Consider the following 18,921-nt stretch of genomic DNA (forward strand, 5'->3'; position numbering starts at 1 on the left):
GGGCTGCTAGTGGGGCCAACCAATGGCCGAGGACCCCACAGGCCAAGGCCCTGGGCACTTGGGGCCAGCAGCTCTCACAGCATCCCTAAGGAAACTGAGGGAGCACTGGGCTGGGGATTTGGAGGGGAAGGGGAGATCCCCTAGGCTGCTTCTGTGTGGGTGGTTAAAACTTCCTGTGTGCGGAGCAGGGTGGGTGGCAGGGCCTGCACCACGGGGAGGCGCATTTTGCCTCGACATCGTTTTACAATCGCTGGTGCATGGTATCAATAGAAGGCTGGTTTGGGAATTATTTTTACATTTTCTGCAGACTGCACACCCTCTTCTTGGCCATATCCAGAGCAGCCGCCCTCTGATACAGGAGAGCTACAGCCCCCAGCCTGCGATAGGTCAGACATGCCCAGGTCACTTGCCCTGAAATCACAGAATGAATTCCAAAGGACCAAGGAGGTTAAGAGGAGGAAAGGTTTACTGGGGACTAGGAATAGCTCTTGAGAGACAGGTCCCCAGTGGGTTACCCCGAGGCCGTTTCTCCAAGAATGTTTTATAGGGCAAAATCACGAGATGGGTACAACGTGGCGCAAACTATAATCAACCAATACGATTACAATTATAGCCACTTAGCTGATACTGATCCAGTAGGGAAGCAGGGCATGTAGCAAGGGCATATGGATGCCATCATTAACCCTGGCCAAAATCTATAGTCTTAGTCCTTTTTGTTTGCTTGCTTGCTTGCTTGTTTTGTTGAGACAGGTTTCACTATGTAGTTCAGGGTGGCTTTGAACTCGCTATGTAGCCCTGACTGGCCTCCAACTCATAGTGATCCTCCTGCCTCAGCCTCCTGAATGCTAGGATCACAGGCATGCACTACTACACCAAGCCTTCTTTTTTTAAGCTTCATTTTAAGAAACTTTTTTTTTTTTTTGGTACCGGGTATCGAACTCAGGTCCTTCCACTTTCGAGGCAGGTGGCAGAACCACTGAGCTAAATCCCTGGCCCCATTTTAAGAAACTTAATCCAGCCAAGTTCAAGGCCAGCCTGAATTGCATAGTGAGACCCTGTCTCAAAAAACCAAAGAGAAAAAGGAAGAAAAAAAAACTTCAAATGCAGACAAATATGCTCTATGAGATCAGGGGCTTTGGTTCAGTCACTGCTGAGCCTACAGTGCCTATCACAGAACACAAAGAAGGAAGTCAGTAATATGTGTTGGCTTAATGAATACTGAACGTAAAAACACTCTGCTTGGGGGCCGGGGATTTAGCTCAGTGGTGCCTCCGCCTGCCTCAAAAGCGCAAGGTTCTGAGTTCAATCCCCGGTACCAAAAAAAAAAAAGGAAGAAAAGAAAACTCTGTTCACTCTGGTATGCAGTGTTAATAGCTGTGCCTGTTATACCCAAGATGAAGAGAGCTAATTTCTATTCTTCTTAAATTTTTGCCTTGATCATGCGTTCTCTTCTTTCCTTGACTTCTTTCTTTCTTACTTTCTTTTGAAGCCTGGTCGATGTACCTGCTCCCATCATGCTCTGAGTCACCGTCCTGTGCAGGGTGGGCCCGTCCATACTTATAAGATGGGAGGAGAGGGGGATATCGCTTTCTCTTTTGTCCCCAGGACATATGTCCCCACTCAGTAACTTCAAACTGATGCTAGGATGGGCACCCCCTGCCATGGCAGTAGCAATGCCAAGAGAATGTTTTCCACAGAACCAAGTTAGGAAACAACTCAGGGCAAAGTAGGGGCACAAATGTAAAGAAGTGGGGAGAAGCTTTTATTTTAGCACTGTGGATTGAGCCCAGGAGTGTTGGGAGTCCTTACAGCCCGTGGGGACAACTCCGATGCCCCCTATGTGACACTAGGGGCCCCTGTAGCAGACAGACGCTGGTCTCGGGATGAGCAGAGGGAAGGACACTGACCTAGCTCTGTCCCAGAGTGGTCCCAGCTGCCCCTGATCTGTGGGGCCAGTGTGTTTGTCCTCAAACAAATAAATGAGGGAGAAGTTTAAGGGGTAGTCATGTTCCCCCAAAGTTACCAGTTGCAGTCTGGGGGTCACACGGACCCATATAAGCCACGGAATACAGGATTTGAATCCCAGTCTGGAAGCTCCTTCAGCGCACGGTGATTTGGGAGACCAAGCGAGCCCAGCTCCATCCCCTGGCCTGTGCTGCCCTCTCGAGGTCCAGGTAGGTATCGCAGCCCCTTCTCAGGTTGTCCCCTTCCCGTCTTGGCTCTTCCGCGCCAGCCTCGGGTCCAGCCTCGGGTCGGAGAGTTACTGTGCATGCCCCGGAGTGGGGCGGGGGGCTAGGTGTCCCCGCAAACTGCAGCTGCGGGTTCACTTGAATGTCAGCCCGCAGCCGCCTTTCCCCACGCCAGCTCTGCTAGGAACATGTGGCTCTGGGCTGTCTCCACATTTGGGCTGGGTAGGCAGGGTAGAGCAGTGTCTGCGCGCGCTGAAAGAACTGGGTCTTTCTCGGGGTGTCCTTTCCTTCCTCCGAGGTCACTCTTCTGGAGGGAAAACGGGCTGTGCTGACCTAGTAGGTCCTTTTTTACGACCTGGAGGTTTCTCTCTTTTTTTTTTTTTTTTTGGTACCAGGGATCGAACTCGGGACCTTGTGCTCGCGGGGCAGGCGGCGGCAGCACTGAGCTAAATCCCCGGCCCTGGAGGTTTTTCTAATCCCTCTCCGCCGGTCTGGACCCTCTCAGTGCTCTCAGAGGAGGTCACATTCTCGTGGGCTGAAGCTTGAAACTGAGTTTGTATGGATTTTATCTACAGCTAACGATTAAGAACGCGTAGGAAAAAGGAAACCCATCACGTCTTTGCTTTCCGAGGCCCCCAGCCGCCTGTCCCCAGCCTTCCAGGGACTAACTCCCGGCTTCACGTCCCAGGCCGGCAGCCGAGCTCGTCGCCGTCGCCCGTCGCCCGTCGCCCGTCGCCCGTCCGGGCGGTCTCCCCCAGGGTATCGGGACCCCTTCTCTGGGAACCTGCTCTGTCCTAGCAGCCCGCCTTCCTCCTCTGCCGAATCCCGAGGCCCTGGCCCTGCCCCGTCCTCCTCCCCTGAGGCCGGAGTCTTAGGCTGGACCCGGCAGGGGCGCCGGGCGGCGGGCGGCCCCGCGGGAGGGAGGGCGGAGCCAGAGGACGCCCCGCCCGGTGCCTGGAGCCCAGCCCTGCGCCCGCCCGGGTCTGAACCCCGGAACTCCGCCGAGGAGCGGAAAGCGGCGGCGGCAGGCTGAGGTCGGCTAAGGACGGGCCTCCCTCAGCCGAGGCGTCTGCGCGGCCTGGACCCACCTTCTTCTCCTCAGCCCGCTCCTGGGCGCCTCAGCCTCAGAGTGAGCGGCCGCCGGCCAACCCCAGGCGGAAGAGCTGAGGGGCGGCTTCCAGAGCCAATCAGAGCGCGGCTCCTGGGGGTGGGGCGGAACCCTAAAAAAGGCGGGAGTGGAGAAGGGGCTCGCGCGTGAGGCAGCCAATCGGGAGAGCCCGTCAGCGCCGCTCCGCGCTGCCCCTTTTCCCGAGCACACTTCCCTCCCTGGGAGCGGGGAGGGGGACCCATCTCCATCTCCATCTCCATCATCTCCATCTGCATCTCCATCATCTCCATCTCCATCATCTCCATCATCTCCATATCCATCATCTCCATCATCTCCATCTCCATCTCATCTCCATCTCCATCTCCATCTCGACCGGACGTGTCTTTCCCTCAGGACTTAAAGGCGCTCCCGTGTCTCTTACTCCAGAGTCTGGGTTCCAATGAGGCAGGTGCACTGGCGGGAGGGGCAGGAAGGCTCCGTCACATAGAAATGGCCGAGACGGATACGGGCGGAAATCGGCCCCAGCACTGTGTGGGTGGAGAGTCAGGAGCCACATCCTCCAGCAAGGTGCTGCGACGGGACCGCCACTGGGGCCAAGGGGCCGTGGGAGGAGACATCCGGGTACCTGGGCCACGGCCGTGTGCCCACGGCTCGCCTCCTCCCGCAGCTGGTCACTTCAGGAAACAGCCCGCGCTGAACAGCGCTGCCCTCTCCCCCAGGAGGGCCGCAGGTCGCGTGGCACTTCCTCTGGCCCTTCTTTCTCAATTCCCACCAAAGAGATGCAACCCCCACAAGTCCTCTTGGGCCGGGGATCTAGCTCAGTGGTGCCGAGGCCGGCCTCGAAAGCACAAGGTCCTGAGTTCGACCCCCAGTAAAAAAAAAAGGTCCTCTGAGAGGAAGTGACCAGAGAGATGTGGCCACCGACTGCCCCGGGAAGGAGAAAGAGAACAAGGGATGAGTGTTATATCATATTAAATATTTATTGTTTTCTGCAGACTGACCTTGGAGTAATTCTCAAGCCAGGGATAGGTTAGTGTTCAAGTTTTTGAGATCTTAGGTCAAAAAGCTACAGAAGGGCTGGGGATGTAGCTCAGTGCCACAGCACCTGCCTGGCAAGCGTGAGGCCCTGAGTTCAATTCCTGGTACCAAAAAAAAAAAAAGCTACAGAAAATAAAATTATTTTGAGTGAAAAAAATTAGTAACTTGGAGGCAGTCTCCCTAGCCACCAATTCCAAGTTGAGTCTCCACACCTCAGGACATGGTGAGAGGAACTGTGAGCCAGAGACTGAGGCAGTGAAGGCTTCTGCTTGTGGAAGGAAAAGAGGTTTGGGTGTGTAAGAGCAGAGAATGAAAAACTGGGGAAATGATAATGGTCATTTCAGAAGCCCAGGGACAAGTGGTCTTGGGAAACCCGAAGACACCAGAAGATTGAGCAGGCTTCTGTAGAAGGAAGGTCCTCACCTGGAGGTTGGGTGAGGCATGTCAAAGGCTTGGGAAGCAAGGGAGATTAAAGGGCATCCCAGGTGATGAAGGACGAGATGGGGTAAGAGGTTCATGGAGAGGATCTCAGACAATCTCAGGGAAGATCCGAGCACTTCAGAAGTTGGGCTTGTGTTTCTTGAGCTCCACCATAAGGTGGTGGATGTTGATGAGCTCAGCCCTGGCAGGTAGGGCCCGAAGCTGGGGCTGGGACAGCACCCGGTGGAAGCGATGATAAACCTGAATCAGTTGGGTCAGTGCTCCCTGGGGAGAGAAAGTCAGAGAGATCAGACTGTGGGTAGTGCTAATGCTGATGATAGGAGCAAGGTTAGGGCTCATCCAGAACATTAGGCATAGCTGGAATTGAAATCAAGGGTTACTTAGGTGATGTCTAGGGAAAAGAGGAGGAAAATAGTGAGATGGGAGGTGGAAGCAGGGGCAGGAGTTGCAGTCACCTGGATGATACTGGTTCCATTTCTGAAATTGGTGAAACTCCGCATCACGTCCTGACTCAGCGACTCCACCGATGATTTCCAGGAGCTACCGAAACCACGGATCAGCTGAGTTACCCGAGCTGATAGCAAGAAAGAGTGTCAAGAGGGACCAAACAGGATAAACTTCCATCCCATTAAGTCCTCCCTGCCAAATTACAGCTGTTGTCCCCTTCGACCCTCTCTTCTGTCCTTCCAGCCAGGTCTTTCTTGCTCTGTCCTCCCCCTGTCATCTGCACCCTATTCCTTTTTTTCCCCACTCCCCTTACCACTGATCCCACCATGACCACACCATCCTCATACCTTCCTCCCCTCGAAGTCGCTCAGCCTGTCCACGCTCAATCAAAGCCTCAGCCTCCTTCACAAATGCCACCAGACCCCCAAAGGGAGGAGACAACAACTCTTCGATGAATTCCTGGAGGGCATACAAGCATATAGAGCTGGGTGCCCTGGTGTCAGCAGATTTTCCCAGTTCTGGCATGACAACTGCCTAGGGCCCAAAGACACGCCTATAATAGAAGAGCTCAACTTTGAAAGGGCACATATTGCATTACTGAAGGAGAGGTAGAGGAAATCTCCAAGAACTCCCCTCTTCAAACACACACGTTAAACTAAACTTGAGCTGGGAGCAGAGCAACAAGGAATTGTGGTCAGGGCTGCCCAACGGTGGGCAGCTGGGAGAGGTAGGGTCACCAGAACACAAATGGCCAGGGGTGTTGGGAGCAATGTTACATAATATTAGGAAAAAATCATTTGAGTAGGCCTAGTTCTCCTGCCTACAGGCCAGCTACGATATTCCAGACATAATTACATTTTGGCCTCGGGTCACAACTGAGACCTCAGTGATCCCCCAATGTTGTAATGTTCCAGGACAAGACCACACCTGCGGGAGACGCTGGGGAGGAACCAAATCTTTATCTGCATAGTTCCTCATTGTTTTTAGATTTCCACTGTCCTCCAGCCTTTTGTTACACCTTGTTTATCTCAATGTAAAGTACTGAACTCTGCATTTTCACTTGTTACATTTGTTTCCCCATATACTAAATAAAAGGTGCTACAAGCTAGGGGCTCTTTTGTCTTTGCTGCCCAGAGCAGCACTGATCAGACCCAAAGCTCAGCTTCTTTTTAGTCTTATTTGTCTACCTTTCCTGTAATTCGCCGTGTGTTGTTGTGGCTCACAGGAGACTAGGACTTATTACAGAGGTTCTGATAACGTCCCTTTCCCCTGTTCCCTACATTTGGCACCCAACGTGGATGTGAATTGGATCCACAAGTAAACTCGCCTGTGAGACAAACTCGGAGTAAAAGAGACAACACATGGATCTCCCAGGACTATTTCTGGACTCCGACAATGGACAATGGTAGTAAGAGTGTCCAGCTGGGGGTAATTTTCTATCTTTGCCGAGTTACAACTATGGGTCAGTCTCTGTCATCGGAACAGCACAACTTTGCCAAATTACTTAAGTCGCTGTTAAAGCAAGCTATGTACCCAGTACCTAAGGATGCTGTGATAGATTTGTTAAAAGACATACAAATGTATGTCCCATCTTTTCCCCAGGAAGGGACAACTAACTTAATAGCATGGGAATGTATAGGTACCGTTCTCCGTGAGGCCTGGCAAAGGGGTGATCGTCTCTCCCCCCAAACGCTCCCCACTTGGGCCTTAGTCCACTCTGCTCAGAGGTCAGAGTTGCTAGCCATTTTATTTGTGATTGAAAACTTCCCTCCCCAACCTCTTAATATTTTAAGTGATTCCTCTTATGCAGTTTGGTTAACTCAAAGACTGGAAGGAGCTATGGTTTGTTCTACCTTAGAACCTAAATTAAACCTGTTTTTAAGATTACAAAAGGCCAAAATGTAATTATGTCTAAAATGTCATAGCTGGCCTGTAGGCAGGAGAACTAGGCCTACTCAAATGATTTTTTCCTAAAATTATGTAACATTGCTCCCAAAACAGGGGTACTCTGGTATCCAGCAACTAGACTTAGATCTCTTGGGAGAACTTCAAAGAAGCACTAAAGTAGAGCCAATGGATGCATCTTTCAGCTACTACAAAGTAGGAATTTTTTTTTTTTTTTTTAAGTACTGGGGATCGAACTCAGGTCCTTGCACTTGCGCAGCAGGCAGCGAAATCACTGAGCTAAATCCCCAGCCCCAAGCTACTACAAAAGCAGAGGCACATCCTCTCTAGGAACAAGTATTCTTAACCCTCTGCAGACCCTTGCTGCTCCCACTGATGAAGGTCAAGCAATGAACTCAAAGATCATCAGACAGACAGGCACCTAAGGAGGCCAGCTCCCATGAGAATCAGCAAACATGATATAAGAAGGACTCAGACCTCTAAAGCCTGCTGGGATGAGAACTGTTAGATGTGTAAAGTTAAACATGAAGAAATAAAGGTGACTATTAGGAATACAAAGACTTGAAAAAATAGAATTTTTTAGAACTAAACGATTTTTTTTAATCAGCAAGTTAAACAGCAGATTAGGTATAACTGAAGAATAATACAAGCTGGGCATAATGGGTCACACCTGTAATCCTAGCACTTGGGAGGCTGAGGCAGGAGGATTACTTCAAATTTAAGGCCAGTCTGGACTACAAAGCAAGACCCTGTCTCAAAACAACAATAAAGTAGAAGCTGGGCATGGTGGTGCATGCCTGTAATCCCAGCATTCAAGAGGCTGAGGCAGGAGGATCACTGAGTTTGAGGCCAGCCTGGGCTACATAGTGAGCTCAAGGATAGCCTGAACTAGCCTGAACTGCAAAGTGAGACCCTGTCTCAAAAAAGAAAAAAAAGAAAGAAATCTACATTTAGACATAGAGCAGTAAAACTTCAGAATACCAAAGGAAAAGAAATGATTTAAAAAAAAAAAAAAAAAAAAGAAATGATTTTTCAAAGCAGTCGGAGATAAAAGATTGGCCAGAAAGAAAAAGGACTTCTCCATAGCTACAATTTAAGCCAGAAGACTGGGAAAACATCTAAGTGTGAAGAGAAAAATAACTGTTTACTTAGACTCTGACAGTAAGCCAACAAGTCTTTTCCCTAATATATGTGAAATAAAATCATTTATATAAGAACAAAAACAAGGATTTGCTACTAACAAACTTTCATTAAAGACATGTAAAAAAATTATGATTTACCTCAAGAAGAAAATTTTAAAAAGATTCCCAAAAGGATAATCAGTTTTAAGAAGGAATAGTGAGCCAGGTGTGGTGTTGCCTGCCTGTAATCCCAGCACTGTGGGAGGCTGAAGCGGAAGGATTGCAAATTCAACCCAGCCTGGGGAATTTAGCAATGTAATGAGACACTGTCTCAAAATGGAAAAAAATTTTAAAAAAAAATTTTAAAGGCAGTGGCATTGCACCTGCCTGGCAAGCGCAAGGTCCTGAGTTCAATTTCTGATACAAAAAAAATTTTTTTAAAGGACTCAGAATGTGGCTCAGTACAAAAGCCCTGGGTTCAATTTCCAGTACCACCAAAAAAAAAAAAAAAAAAAAAAAAAAGGATGGTGAGCAAAATAGGATAGAGCCAGGCTGGTAGTGCATACCTATCTATAATCCCAGAACTCAGGAGGCTGAGGCAGGAGGATCACTGTGAGTTCTAGGCCAGCCTAGGCTACAAAGTGAGTTCAAGGACAGCCTGAATGCATAGTGAGACTCCGTTTCTTCAAAAAACACAAACAATAATAGGATAGAAATAAAACGCTGGTCAGTAATTACACAGAAGACAGAAGAGGAATGACTGGAATACTAGGACATTCAAGATGTTTTAAAGTATACATGCTGTTCTAGAAAGTGTTTAAATACTAAGTTTAGATGTTAAGTTAAATAAAAAAGGTAAATTTTCTCTCTTTTTTTATTTTTTTTGGTACCGGGGATCAAACTCTGGTCCTTGCTCTTGCAGGGCAGGCGGCAGAACCACTGAGCTAAATCCCCGGTCCAACTTCTCTTTTTTTTTTTTCACAAAAGGTAAATTTTCTAAAATCCTAAAAGAAGAGAATACAAACCCAAATAATTAGTGAAAAATAACAGCGTAAGAAAAAGCCAAGAATGACAGAAAACAAGGGCTGAGGATTTAGCTCAGTGGTTCTGGCGCCTACCTTGCAAGCGCAAGGTCCTGAGTTCGATCCTCAGTACCAAAAAAAAAAAAAAAGAAATTAAGAATGTAGGCTATATAAAGAATTCTTATACATTTTTTTTTTTTTGGTACCAAAATTCAAACTTAGGAACATGCGCTTGCCAGGCAGGTGGCGGAACCACTGAGCTAAATCCCTGGCCCTGGCTCAATAATTCTTTTTTTTTTTGGTACTGGGGATCGAGCTCAGGTCCTTGCGCTTTCGGGGCAGGCACCCGGACCACCGAGCTAAATCCTCGGCCCCTGGCTCAAGAATTCTTACAAATTTTTTAAAAGAATATTATAAATCAAAAAGAAAGCCAGGGCTGGGGATTTAGCTCAGTGGTTTTGCCGCCTGCTGTGCAAGCACAAGGACCCGAGTTCGATACCAGATACCAAAAAAACAAAACAAAACAACAAAAAAGAAAGCCAATAAGCAGCCCAATTTTTAAAAGGTCAAATGTTATTTATAAAAAAGAAAAATTAGTGTGGCTACTAAACATTTGAAACACTATTCAATCTCACTAGTAATCAAGAAAATGTAAATCAAGGCCTGAATAAGATTGCAAAAATAGTATGATAATACCACACGCTGGAGAAAATGTGGCTTAGGGAAAATTTGTACATGTTGTTGGTAAGGAGGAAATTGGTACAACTGCCTAAGAAAACAATCTAAACAATCTGGCCCTGTCGGGTTTTGGGGTTTTTTTGGTCCCAGGGATCAAACTCAGGACCTTGTGCTGCGAGGCAGGCACAGCACCACTGAGCTATATCTCCGGCCCTTGGCCATTATAGAAAGGGGCTTACTGGGCCGGAGATGTAGCTCAGTGGTGCTACACCTGCCTGGCAAGTGCAAGGTCCTGAGTTCAAACTCCAGTACCAAAAAAAAGAAAGTGGCTTACTGGTAGAGCATGACGGTGGCACATGCCCGTAGTCCCAGCACTCAATACACTGAGGCAGGAGGATTGCCACAAGTTTGAGGCCAGTCTGGGCTATATGATGAGTTTAAAGCCAGCCTGAAATACATAGCGAGACCCTGTCTCAAAAAAACAAACAAACAAATAAATAAATAAAATAGTAAAAATAAAGTCGCTTACTAGCAGCATACCTGAAAGCAAGGCTACTGTTGTATATATACACCCAAGAGAAATTTCTGTGTGTATGTTGCTGGGGATTGAACCCAGGGCCTCTGCATATTAAACAATAACTCTACCACTGAGCTACACTCCCAACTCCCAAGAGAAACAGTTGATAAACCAGATGGGTGTGTGCTAAGAGACATGATTATTTATAAAACTGCTCATAGCATCAAAAAAACTTGAAAACAGCTAGGCATGGTTGCACATGCCTATAATCCTAGCCCTCAGGTGCCCAAGGCAAGAGGATCACAAGGTTCAAGCCCAACCTGGGAAATTTAATAGCTTAACAAGACCTTGTCTTTAAAAACACATAAATAGAGAAAGAAAGAATAAAAATAAAGAGGGCTGGGCCGGGTTCTAGCTCAATGGAGAGGCCCTAGGTTCAATCCACAGTACCTCTCCCACAAAATAAACCTAAAAACAATCCAAAGGTTCGCTTACAGAATGCACATAATCACACAATGTAACCTTATATAGGAATCAACAAGAATGAGCTCTATCCATATGCAACAGCTTGACAATATTTGAAAAATTATGCATGAACAAAGCCCTGTGATTCTGTTTTTATAGCACTCAAAAACAAAATTAATTATTGTGTTGACAGACATATATATATATATATATATATATATATATATATACATGCTCTTAAATTTCATTATATAATTATGTTTGGGGGGCTTTTTTTGGAAGGTGTTTTTTGTTCTTTGTTTGAGACAAGGTCTTGCTATGTAGTCCAGGCTGGCCTCGAAATCATGATCCTTTTGCTAAAGCCACCCAAGTGCTGGGATTGCACGTGTGCACCATCACACCTTGATGTAGCTATTTTTAAGGCATGAGAGTAGGGGAAGCAAGAGTGTGACAGACACAACATTGAGGTCAACAGGTACCTCTGGATGAGAGGAAGAGGATGAGGTGAGGAGGAATCTGTAGTTTGATGTTTTTGCTAAGGTGCTGTTCCTGGATTGTGTGATAGATTCACGTGTATTCATCTCATTGCAATAAATAAATGAGACCAATCACGACCGCCTATTGTGAGCCCAGAGTTACAGTAATTCCAATTCTGTGGACTTGAGATCCATTATGCCACATTCCCCATACCTCAAACCCAGATACTAAGCTGAATACAGCACACAAGACTGTGCCCTCCCTTTCCCATGTCCCCACCTGTGTCCGAGCATTGAGCAGCTGCTGGAAACTCTCAACCTCTTTGCTGTCATCTGTAGCCCGCTCCTGAAGGAAGACAAAGGGAAATATCAGGTCTGGGAACAGCAGTCCTTCATTCCAGGAAGACCCCCTTCCCTCTACATTCTGGGTACTGTGTAGTACTCCAAGAACAAGACTGAGCAAGATGGACATCATCTCTGCCCTCACTACGCCACATGCTCCGCAGGGGAGGCAGGAGAGGAGTGCCCCTTACCATCAGCACACCCAGCATCATGTCATAGTTGTTGATCAAAAACACAAGTTGCTCCTTCCGGGAGGAGAATTCAGCTGCCACTCGGAGGACAAAATTCTCCACCTCCACCTGACAAATCCAACCAGAGGAAGTAATGCAAAAAGGCCAAGTCATCCAGGCCTTCTCACTGCTACTGTGGCGTCACTGCTGTCCCCCACCTGTAGCTGTCCCAGCAGCTGCATGGTCCGCTCATTGGGAATTGTCTGGTTGATGCTGACAAGGGCAGAGGAGAACTCTGCGTACCGGCGTGTGATCTAGGAGAAAGGAGGTGGAAGAACAGCTACACCAACCTGCTGGCCCAGCCAAATGAGCCTCCCAACTCCCCCAGCAACCAACTTCCCTGTGACCTCTACCTCCAACCCTTCTTCCCAATAGTGCCCGATGCAGCAGGAATGTGGTTGCACACTGAGACTGCCCCTCACGTCATGTGGCCCAGCAGGCAGACAGGGCCCCACATCATAGTAAAGCGTAGAGCCTGTCCTTCAAGGGCCCCTTTGTAACCCTCACCCTCACTCACATAGTGAGGCCGAGTATCCAGCCCACCAAGGCGCTGGGGGTCAGTGCTTCGCACACTCTGGACATTCATCTCCAGGATCAGCTCGAACCGTGGCCACAGCAAGGCAAGCACCTGTTCCCAGTACCTGTGGGCTTAACCAGAACCAGAGGTCAGCTGGCAAGGAACTCGGGGCACAGAGAGAAGGGGCGATGTACTTCTGGTTAATGGTGGGTGACAGGGGAGAGTGGTGGGAAAGGTGAGCCAGAAAGCAGCTGCCTCTGGAGCACCCTAACGGGAATAAGGGTCAATGATCTCAGGTCAGGAGGAGCCTACGGGTCAGGCTGGAGCTGCGCAAGCCCAAGAGTTCAAGCCTGCAGGGCAACAAGGACCAGAACTCTGTGACCTGTCCAGGGCCGGGACCTCCCTCTTTGCTGCAATGTTGCGGAAACGGAGAACAATGTGGATACAGAGAAAAACAGCAATGGCATCGTAGCAGTCGGCCAGATAGGACTCCAGGTGTTTCTGTGATTTGGGAACAGGGAGAGGATTGGAAGCGAGTGTCTGTTAGTCTGTTGTTCCCAGTGACAAATAAATGCATGTTTCTTTGGGGATGAGGCCCTGGGCAGAGAGAGAACTAAAAGGGAAATGTGCCCTCTTTCCCTGACCACTGTCCCTTGCCCACTGACCCTGTCCACTTGTCCCTCACAGATCACCAGGGTCTATGATCACAAGCCAATCACAGCAGAACTCAGAGCTGAGTGGGACCAGGGGTTAGAGCACCAAGATTTAGGGGCCCCATGGTTTTCAGGTGCTTTAGCCTAGTGTGGGTAAGCACCAGGCATAGCCTCAGGGAGCCCAAGGTTTCACAAGAGTCCACTCTATGTACAAGGGTTAATCATGTTAGAATGAGGGAGTCCTGGTGTCAGTCCTACCTGTTAGAACCCCACCATGCTAATGAGGACAAAGGGGCATAAAAGCACAAGATCAGGGATCTTACCAGGGTCATGCTGAGGGTTCGACCCATGACAGCATGAAATAGGTCATGGGCAGCTGGGCCAGACACAACAAAAAATTCACAGATGAAAAGATATTCACGGCAGGAATTGTCTAGGAGGGCATAGTGCTGGCTGCGGAAGAGGGCTTCAAATGGATACTAGAAGAAGGGCAAAGAAGGAGACAGAAGGGATGCATCCAACACCAGAAACTCAGCAAACCTGGGAAGGAGTGCTGCAGACCTGTCCCAGCCTCACTCCAGGCAGGGAAAGAGCACCCTGAACAGGCACTGAAGAGGTGGGGGACCCAGGGACACAAGAGGAAGCACCCACCCTACCTGCTAATGCCACTCCTGCAGCCACCCCTAGCCGCCTCAGGAGTCCCCCCTTCCGCCCGTCTCCACAGCAGGCCACAGCGATGGGACAGGCCACTCGTGTCTGGGCCCACGGGTATAAAGGTTTGCCCAAGGTCTGGCCCTCCCTCCCCCGTGCATGGAGTCCCCTTCACAACTGAAGCTTGCTCCTCTCATACCCTCTGCTCTCCCCGCTGGGCTGTGTGGGGCACCAGGATGGGGGCCTCAAGCTCAGTGGGGGAGATGACAGAGCCACGGGTGCCCAGGGTGAAGATGGTGTTCCTGCTGCGGAGTGATGGCTTTGAGAAGAATCGTGAGGAGGGTCAGAGTCAAGGAAAGCAACAAGACCACACTGGGGCCAAGGACTCGGGATCTGCAGGGACCCAGCCAGCCAGACACAGCCTAGACGTCCCTCCGCCTGGGACCACAGCCTCACTTTACCCGACATCTGTAAATGGGCTTTAGAGAGTCTACACCTCCAAAATCAAAGGAGAACTATGTGTCAAAATGATGCCTGCATGTTCCTGGGAGGGAGCCATTCTCCCACTCTCAGGGTCTGGCAGGAGGGTCCCCACTCCAGGATATCTTTCTTTGCTGTATCTTCCATGCCCATGAGATCATCCTTCTCAGCAACTTCCTCATACTGGGGAAAGCAAAGAAGAGCACAGGTCACCATCTCCTCCCACAGCAGAGAAATACACCCCTGTCTCTCCTTGTCACCTCCTCCCAGCCCATACGATCCTCACTCCTTGGCCTCACCTGCACCTTCATGAGCCTCCCCAGGTAAGAGCGGTAGTAAGACAGGTAGATCTTGCTCAGCGTCTCCACATATTCGTCCCTGATCTCCTTCGCTGTTGCTCGTTCATTGCCCAGGAGGAACTGATAGAAGAACCTGGAGGGGCCGGAGACCAGTCAGTCTCCCTGTCTTCCCAAGAAACAAGATGCACATGCTAGGCTGCTCCAAAGCTCAGAGGCCACCCTGTGCCCTTCCCTGGGGTGGCGACCTGTACTTCAGCAGGGCTGTCTGGGGGATCTGGTAGTTGGTCATTGGTTTTCTGAATGAATAAATCTTCTGGAGAATAAATTCTCGGATCTTCGTCACTGCCTAGATGTGGGGAACCAAACAGAGAGCGTGAGGTTGCAACTCTTTTACTGTACAGAAGCCAGGGGAAGCGAAAAACGCTAATCACACGAAGAATAACAAACACTTCTTGAGACTTTCAGGGAAACCCAGAGAGGAAAGGATGAGCTCTTCGGGAAAGGGCAGGGTAAAGTTCCTGGGGAGTCCAGTTCTAGTCTCAGGGGTGTCCACCCCTTCTCCCACCTTGACCCGGAGCCGGTCTAGCACGCCTCTGACATCTGCACAGGCCGCTGTGCCTCTGGCTTCCTGCTCTCTGACTGCAGCTGCCTTGGCATCCAGCTCCTGCAGCTGCTCCAGGAACCTGGGCTCTGTCACTGGAGCCTCCAGAATTGCCCTGGGTAGCAAAGAGGAGTGGGATGGATTAGAAGGAAGACTCAGATGAATCAAGGTTAGAAATGGTTGTGGGCTGGGGATTTAGCTCAGTGGTTCCGGCACCTGCCTCACAAGCGCAAGGTCCTGAGTTTGATCCCCCATACCAAAAAAAAAAAAAAAGAAAAAAGAAAAGTAAGAATTGTTGTCAACCCACCTATTAATTTCTAGAAGGTGGCTGATGACCTGAGCCAGAAGACCCACAAAGTAAACAGGATAGGGGACCTCAGCCCATCTACCTGCCATGGACATTATGACCCTTTAAACCGGTGACTCACGTGACCAGAGCAGAGGGCACCACCAGACCATCAACTAGCTCCCCAAGTTTCCCCCGAACTGCCTGGCGATTTCGCAGTCGAATGTTCATGGCTCCTGACTGCTCCTGCAGGGTCCGGATCTCGGAGCTGATGGAGCTGAGGTCACTTTGAAATGCTCCCAGCATCTGCTCCATGCGCTGGGGGAGGGCAGAAGACAATGCTGCAGTACCACAGGGTTGGCAGAGGACAAGTGGGCCACCCAAGTCTCTCACTGAATACCCCAGCACCCGCCAGACTGAGGGTGCCAGATGATGAGGTGCCCCAAAGGTCACGGAAATAATTTTGATGGCAATGAAAAAAAGGCGGCTGAGGGCATCCAGAAAGTGATCTGCACATGTCCCCACCTGAGGCTGCGACCTAAACAATGGTGCCAGAGGTCAAGATCCAGTAATGCATTACTAACCTCCAGGACAGCATCGCAGGCTGTGATCTGGTTGTGCAGAGACGCGATGTTCTCGCTCTCCTGGATGTCTAAGCCACAAGAGTCAAGGGCCTGATAGTGAAGGCAGAGATTGCCAGGCCCACAGGACCTTTCGATTTCTCCCCACAGAGACAGAAAGATCAGAGAGGTCTGCCCCAGCCGGGGTGTCTGTAGCCACACCCTACATGTCCCAGTAGCAGCATCCTCTCCCTCTGCTGGAGGATACAATCCCGAATGGACTTCTGCTCTATCTGCTGCAACTCCAGCTCAACCTGCTTTGAATAGTGACGGAGATCCACACCCTGGGAGAACACAGAGACGACAGGTCAGGGGAAGTCACAGCGAGGGGACCCCGGGACAGAAACAGTGAAGGGCTGGAGGGTAAGGTGATAGTAGGAGAGCAAGAGATTTTTTTTCTCCTTTGGGGGCGGCTAGGTGGAGTAGGGCAGGTTGGTACAGTGCAGAACCTCACCGTTTTGAGAGCTTCCTTCACTAACTCATCCTCCAGATTCGCCTGAATGTGAACTGGAAACAGAAGTTTATTATAAGGGTCTCTCTCCCCACACTGAGCACCAGCACAGCAATCCCCGCTGCTTCCTTCTGGGCCCCCATGCCTCGAAGGTTACAGGTACAGTCCCCTCACATGCAGTTTCACTTTCTGCCATTTCAGTCACTGGGGGTCAATGGAGACCAAAAATACTAATGGAAAACTGCAGAAATAAACAATGCGTACGTTTTAAGTTGTGCACCATTCTGAGTAGCTTGATGAAATCTGGTGTCACCCTGTTCCATCCCACCTGGGATGTGCATCATCTTTTTGCCCAGTGTATTCATGTTATACATGCTACCAGCCTGGTAGTCACTTAGATGTCTTCCAAATTAGACTGATTATCCATGTAGGAAGTGCTTATATTCAAATTACCCTTATTCTACTTAAATAATGACACCAAAGTACAAGAGTAGTGATTCCAGCAACTGTATTACAGTGTATTGCTATAACTGTTCTGGTTTATTATTGATGCTGTTACTCTCTTACCATGCCTAATTTATAAATTAACCTTTATTAGCTAGGTGTGGTGGCAGACACCTGTAATCCTAGCCACTTGGGAGGCCGAGGCAGGAAGGATTGCAAGTTTGAGGCCAGCCTGGGCAACGCATCAAAACCCCGTCTCAAGAATAAAAAGGGCTGGAAATACAGCTCAGTGGTAAAGTACTTGTCTGGCATGCATAGGGCCCTGGGTTCAAACCCCAGTATCACAAAAATTAATTAATTAAAAATCACAGGTATGCGTGATTAAGAAAAAAAATAGTATCTCTAGAGTTTAGTAGAAGGAATTATCTACTACAGGTCTTGTACATTATTCCTATATGATAAGGGAGGACTACTATACTCTGCTTCCGCCCCATAGCATCACTTACCATCTACTTCATCCAGGATGAATTCATCAGAGGTGATATCCAACTTCCCAAGTTGCAGTGGCTCCTGGAGCCCAGGACCACCTCCCTGGAGAGGGACAAGTTAATGGGAAGGGGATCCAAGGAGACAGGGGAGAACAAAATATAATTGGATATCCCCAATCCTTCAAGTGAGGGTGAGGGGTGCTTCTACTGGAGAGCCAAAGTCTTGAGTCAAAAATCTAATTTCGGGCCGGGGATTTAGCTCAGTGGTGGTGCCGCCTGCCCCAAAAGCACAAGGACCTGTGTTCGATCCCTGGTACCAATAAAACCCACAAAAATCTAATCTCAGGCCGGGGATTTAGCTCAGGTTCCTCGACCTGCCTTGCAAGCGCAAGGTCCCGAGTTCGATCTCTGGTACCAAAAAAAAAAATTATAATCTCACAATTTACTCAATTTATTACTTTGGCCTAATGGATACAGAATACGATAAAAAGTCAGGGCCGAAGATTAAGCTCTGTGGTGCTTCACCTGCCTCGAAAGCACAAGGTCCTGAGTTCGATCCCAGGTATCAAAAAAAAAAAAGTCAGGCACTCCATAAAGACAGTGAAGGTGTGCAAATGAGGAAAATTAGGAATTGTAGAGGACAAGGAAGAACTTGCGTTTGATTTTAGGACCTGATAGCTCAGGTATTCTATCACCGGACTTCTGGGGAGCTCTTGACATCCTAGAATTCGTAATGTGCCAGGTGTCACCTTAAACATACTCATCTAATCCTAATGACAACCTACATGGTAGGTCCTGTTATCTCCTCCACTTTATGGGTGTGGAAAATGATGCCACCGAGAGGCTGGTTAACTTGCCCAGGACCAGCAGCATGTGAATGGCAAAGATGCAATCAGAGCCCAGGTAATCTGGCTCCGCAGGCCACGTTCTTAATGAATGGGAAATTGAAACCGTGCCCTGGAACCTAAGTTTCAGTCACTCTTGTCTCCGCTGAGGCTCGAGACCCGACCCAAGGATGGGATGGAAAGTCAGACAGGTAGCATCACCGGTAGCAGGGGAGAGCTAATCCCTGTGCTTAAACCCAGCCCAGGCCTTTCTGACACAAGGACGACTGGACAGGACGATGGAGAACAAACAGCCCCGCGCTCTCACCAGCGGACCCTCCTCTTCCTCCAGATCTGAAGCCCCAGCCCGCAACACCAACTCCCGGGCAGCTGCCGCCATGGTCGCAGCGGCGGCCATTCCCCCGCAGCCTCACTTCCGGCAGCTGTCAGTCCCGGCGAGCCCGTTTTCCGAAGCAGAACTACAAATCCCAGAACGTCTTTCGCAGTGCGAAATTGTTCCCAGACACTGAAGTTAAACTGTTTGGCTCCAACCTCGCCCTTTCACTTCACCCAAGTGGAAGTGGGGACTGGCAGTCTCAAGCACAGTCTCGAACCGGAACTCTAGAAG

General features: G+C 49.3%; 1 protein-coding gene across 1 annotated transcript; it reads right to left on the reverse strand.

Annotated features, from left to right (window-relative positions):
- Positions 1-4,252: 4,252 nt before the first annotated feature.
- Vps52 (VPS52 subunit of GARP complex) lies at positions 4,253-18,915 on the reverse strand. Its single transcript, XM_004846824.4, has 20 exons — positions 18,622-18,915; positions 17,488-17,572; positions 16,541-16,593; positions 16,295-16,370; positions 16,051-16,118; positions 15,609-15,784; positions 15,145-15,295; positions 14,825-14,925; positions 14,580-14,712; positions 14,406-14,463; positions 14,000-14,133; positions 13,473-13,628; positions 12,879-12,997; positions 12,497-12,620; positions 12,138-12,233; positions 11,941-12,048; positions 11,688-11,753; positions 5,571-5,682; positions 5,232-5,350; positions 4,253-5,040 (listed from the first exon to the last, which is right to left on the reverse strand). The coding sequence occupies exons 1-20, from the start codon at positions 18,709-18,711 to the stop codon at positions 4,894-4,896; spliced, it is 2,172 nt and encodes a 723-aa protein (XP_004846881.1). The 5' UTR covers positions 18,712-18,915; the 3' UTR covers positions 4,253-4,893.
- Positions 18,916-18,921: the final 6 nt, after the last annotated feature.

Source organism: Heterocephalus glaber, unplaced genomic scaffold, assembly GCF_053883595.1.
Source record: "Heterocephalus glaber isolate CG9 unplaced genomic scaffold, H.glaber_assembly_v1.0 deba00001141, whole genome shotgun sequence".
Lineage (NCBI taxonomy): Eukaryota > Metazoa > Chordata > Mammalia > Rodentia > Bathyergidae > Heterocephalus > Heterocephalus glaber.

Excerpts from the sequence above, each read along its gene's own strand:
- Vps52 (XM_004846824.4), bottom strand. The coding sequence starts at position 18,711 with ATGGCCGCCGCTGCGACCATGGCGGCAGCTGCCCGGGAGTTGGTGTTG. Across the intron at positions 12,621-12,878 it reads GAGGTCCCGGCCCTGGACAG|GTACTGGGAACAGGTGCTTG; the intron begins GTCACAGAGTTC and ends TTAAGCCCACAG. Across the intron at positions 11,754-11,940 it reads TGATGCTGGGTGTGCTGATG|GAGCGGGCTACAGATGACAG; the intron begins GTAAGGGGCACT and ends GTCTTCCTTCAG.